Consider the following 3,524-nt stretch of genomic DNA (forward strand, 5'->3'; position numbering starts at 1 on the left):
CGGACCACTCGGACCCCCTTGGCGCGTAAAACCTCTGCCAAGGCCACAGGCCCACAGGCTTTTCCGGGGAGCACACGGCACATGCGAGCTGCTGCGCTCCCGCCCCCGTCCCCCATCTATTTCCCCATGGATGGATGAGGTGAGGGTACCTGGCGGTATTCGGCGAGACCAATCGACGCCGACGCCTCGCAATCATACACAACTAGGCGTACTGAGGTGACGAGTGAGCGAGGCCAGGCCGATCGGACGACGCACGCAGACGCAGACGCAAAGGTGTTGGTAGACTGGTACGTACCGTTTGGTACTGTTCATGCCTGCGCCTTCTTTTATGCGTCTGCGCGCTGCTCTCTCTCTCTCTCTCTCTCTCTCTCTCTCTCTTCAAGCCCATGCATTCAATTCCATCCATCGATCTGGGTGTAGAGTCTCGTCCGACGGATTCCGATCGATCGGTCGAGAGTTCTGACGCCACTACAGTGCCGGGCGGGGGGACTCAGGGCTGCTTGCTACAAGAGGCAGTGGCGACTGGTGAGGCCGAGGCTCCGTGCTCTCTGCTTCCGCTTCTTCCCAAATTCGGCCGCTCCGTCAGCCGCGGCCACACTGTCGCTGCGGCGTCCGGGGCTTAAAAGGGAGTGACTGGTGGTTCTGCTGCAGGGGAATCGCCCATGGAGGGCTCCCGGGGGCGGTGGAGGTGGGGTGGCAGGCGCAGATCCATGCTAATGGTGGCGCTGGCCCTGTGCTTCGTCGTGGCCGTCGTCTCCCTCTGCTGCTGCGCCCGGCCCGGGGCTTGCAGTGCCAGTGCCTGCAGTGGGAGGAGTACTGTGGCGGTGCTCCGTTCAGGTAACGAACTCAGCCTGCGTTTCGCTCCTCCGTGCGGTTGTTCCCCTCGTTTTGGCAAGCTTTTTGGTTCGTTTCCATTGATCGTGTGCTTTGCGCTGGTTCGTGCCTGCTGTGCCACTTCGCATCTCTTCTGCGTGTTTTCCATGGAGGTTTATGTGTGCTCTGCTTCTTTCTCGCCCTCTCTTCTGCTGCTGATGCTAGTTCTTTCCGCCTGCAATAAAACTGGAGTGTAGATAGAGTCTCGTACTCTCGTTGTGCCAGATTAAAGCCGAGGAGAAACAGAAACAATATGGATCCTTGGTATACATTGCATTATCATGTTTTGGCTTAGACTTTAGACCATGCATGCCTGTTGAAGTGAAATCACTCTGTCATAACCCGCGTGTCCTCCTTTTTTATGCAGACTTTTGGAGACGAACAGCAGAATCGTTCGGTAATCAGGTGCGTTCACATCCCTCTACATTTGCTAAAATTCGCAGCTCCACACACACCGTACGTTCCCGGGGTTTCACGTAGACTGTCGATGCTTGGCCTGCGTACACCGCCCGGTTTCTTGTTCTTGATCTCCTAGTATTCATTCATCTTGAGTTCATGATGCCCCATGCGCAAATGAGCAGAGGTCCCGCCAAAGTAGGTGCACGCTCGACTAGCCTGGGGCACACCGCACAGGCACAGCTACGCATGCCAGCTCACGCCCACGGCCATCTCCGACAGCCATTCAACGCCGGCGGGGCCCATCATTTTTTGACCATACGTCGCTGCCGCCGATGCCGATCCGCACCATCTCATCCGTTGATTAATTCGTTTCACCTTCACAGGACCGGTCAAGCGCCAGCGGGAGCGGAGGGCGGCGGCGGCTGCTGGTGGTGGCCGGACCGGGGTCGTACCCGCCGCGGTGCACGGGCAAGTGCGGCAGCTGCAGCCCGTGCTACCCGGTGCACGTGGCCGTGCCGCCGGGGGTGCCGGTCACCACGGAGTACTACCCGGAGGCATGGCGGTGCAGGTGCGGCAACCGGCTCTACATGCCATGATCGGCGACGCAAAGATGAAACGAGGCCGGTGTCGGTCGGCACCTGGCCGAGCCGGGACGTCAAGCCGCGCGCGGTGAGCTTACCGACGCCGATCGACCTCGGCGCAAGCTGACGAACGAGAGCACCCATTATTGCCCGGGGCGGGGGCCGGGCGGCTCGACCGCGGCTGCAGCCGCAGCAGTGCCATGGCTGTCGCGGCGCGCCTGCCTTGCATGGGTGGAGCTGCAGGGGGTGGTGGCCTACTGGGCCGCTGGGCTCTGTTTCTGTGCGTGTCTTCTCTGCGCCGCTGGAATTCGCACGGCCCTACCACGACGCGCCGGGGCATGGGGGGCTGTACGGCGCCTGCTGTGCTGGGGCGGGGAGGAGAGTGAGATACAGTGCACTGAGTGCAGCTCCTGCACGTGTCCAGATCATCCATCTGTTGATATGATTCTCTGTTTTGTTTCTTCCGTCTAGGATTTTGATCCATTTTTGCGCTGGTGATCTTCTTGACCCTTCCGTCTAGGATTTTGATCCATTTTTGCGCTGGTGATCTTCTTGACCGCATGGCGTGTGATGTACCGTAACACTCCACGAGCAGAGAGGATGATGCCGCGCATTGCTATTGCAGCATGGAACAGACGCGAGTGCTGCTTAGTCTGCAGCCGCGACGTGTCAAATGTGATGTCTGTATGACGATGTGTCAAATGTGATCTGAGTGATCTGTGATCTATGACTACTAACTAACACATGTATATCACTGCTCATGTGTGTAATTCTGTGTATTTGGGCTTGAATTATCGCAGGTAGAGGCAGTCATGCCGCCACAATTCACCACTTAACTAAGATGTTGTTAGCGTGTATTTTTATTATTGCGTAAGCAGGTCGATGTATCCGCCCTATTGATGCAAAGCAAAAGAATCTTAGGAAAAGTGGAAAGCACAGGTTTCTACTGTGAAAAGGGTTTTACAACCTCTTAAAAATCTCTCGGCTGTAAAACCCTTGTCTTACACTCATCTTATAATGCTACTCGTACGACATTCTCCCCTCCTTTTCAAAGAAAAAATAGTAATGTTGCGATGTTTTCACTAGGTAACCTTTCTTTTTGCGGGAAATTTACTAGGGAACCTGACACTACAACTTGGATAAGAGCTCCCAGCCCACACGCGGACAGCGAGCAAGGAGAGAAGAAAAAAACAGAGAGGAAGGGAAACTAAAAAATTAGACATTAAAAATTTCAAAATGAATAAAAGTAACCTGAATTAAAAAACGTTCAAAAACATAAAAAATGTTCATGAATTTAACAAATTTTCAAGGATTTTTTAAAAAAACAACCATGAATTTGAAAAGTTCATAATTCTTAAAATATTTGTGAATTTATGAAAATATCCACAAGTTTAATTTTTTTAAAATACTCATGAATCTTTATAAATATGAAATTAAAATGTTCATAAATTTGATTCTTAAAATATTCATAAATTTAAAAGGTTCTTAAAACTTTATAATGTTCAATAATTTTAAAAATATTAAATAAAAAACTTTTTAAAATACTCATACTTTTGGAAAATGTTGGTAAAGTAGAAACAAAAACACAAAGGGAAAACGAGTAGGAAATAAAAAACAAATGAAAACTGACACAGAAACAAATTGAAAAAGAGAGCCGAACGTTGAACCTTG

General features: G+C 51.6%; 1 protein-coding gene across 1 annotated transcript; it reads left to right on the forward strand.

The window, feature by feature from the left end:
- Window positions 1-217: 217 nt before the first annotated feature.
- LOC119269433 lies at window positions 218-2,602 on the forward strand. Its single transcript, XM_037551259.1, has 4 exons — window positions 218-287; window positions 421-837; window positions 1,241-1,278; window positions 1,656-2,602. Exons 2-4 carry the CDS (start codon window positions 663-665, stop codon window positions 1,866-1,868), a joined length of 426 nt encoding a protein of 141 aa, XP_037407156.1. The 5' UTR covers window positions 218-287; window positions 421-662; the 3' UTR covers window positions 1,869-2,602.
- The last annotated feature ends 922 nt before the right edge of the window (window positions 2,603-3,524 follow it).

This window comes from Triticum dicoccoides, chromosome 3A, assembly GCF_002162155.2.
Source record: "Triticum dicoccoides isolate Atlit2015 ecotype Zavitan chromosome 3A, WEW_v2.0, whole genome shotgun sequence".
Taxonomy (NCBI): Eukaryota; Viridiplantae; Streptophyta; class Magnoliopsida; order Poales; family Poaceae; genus Triticum; species Triticum dicoccoides.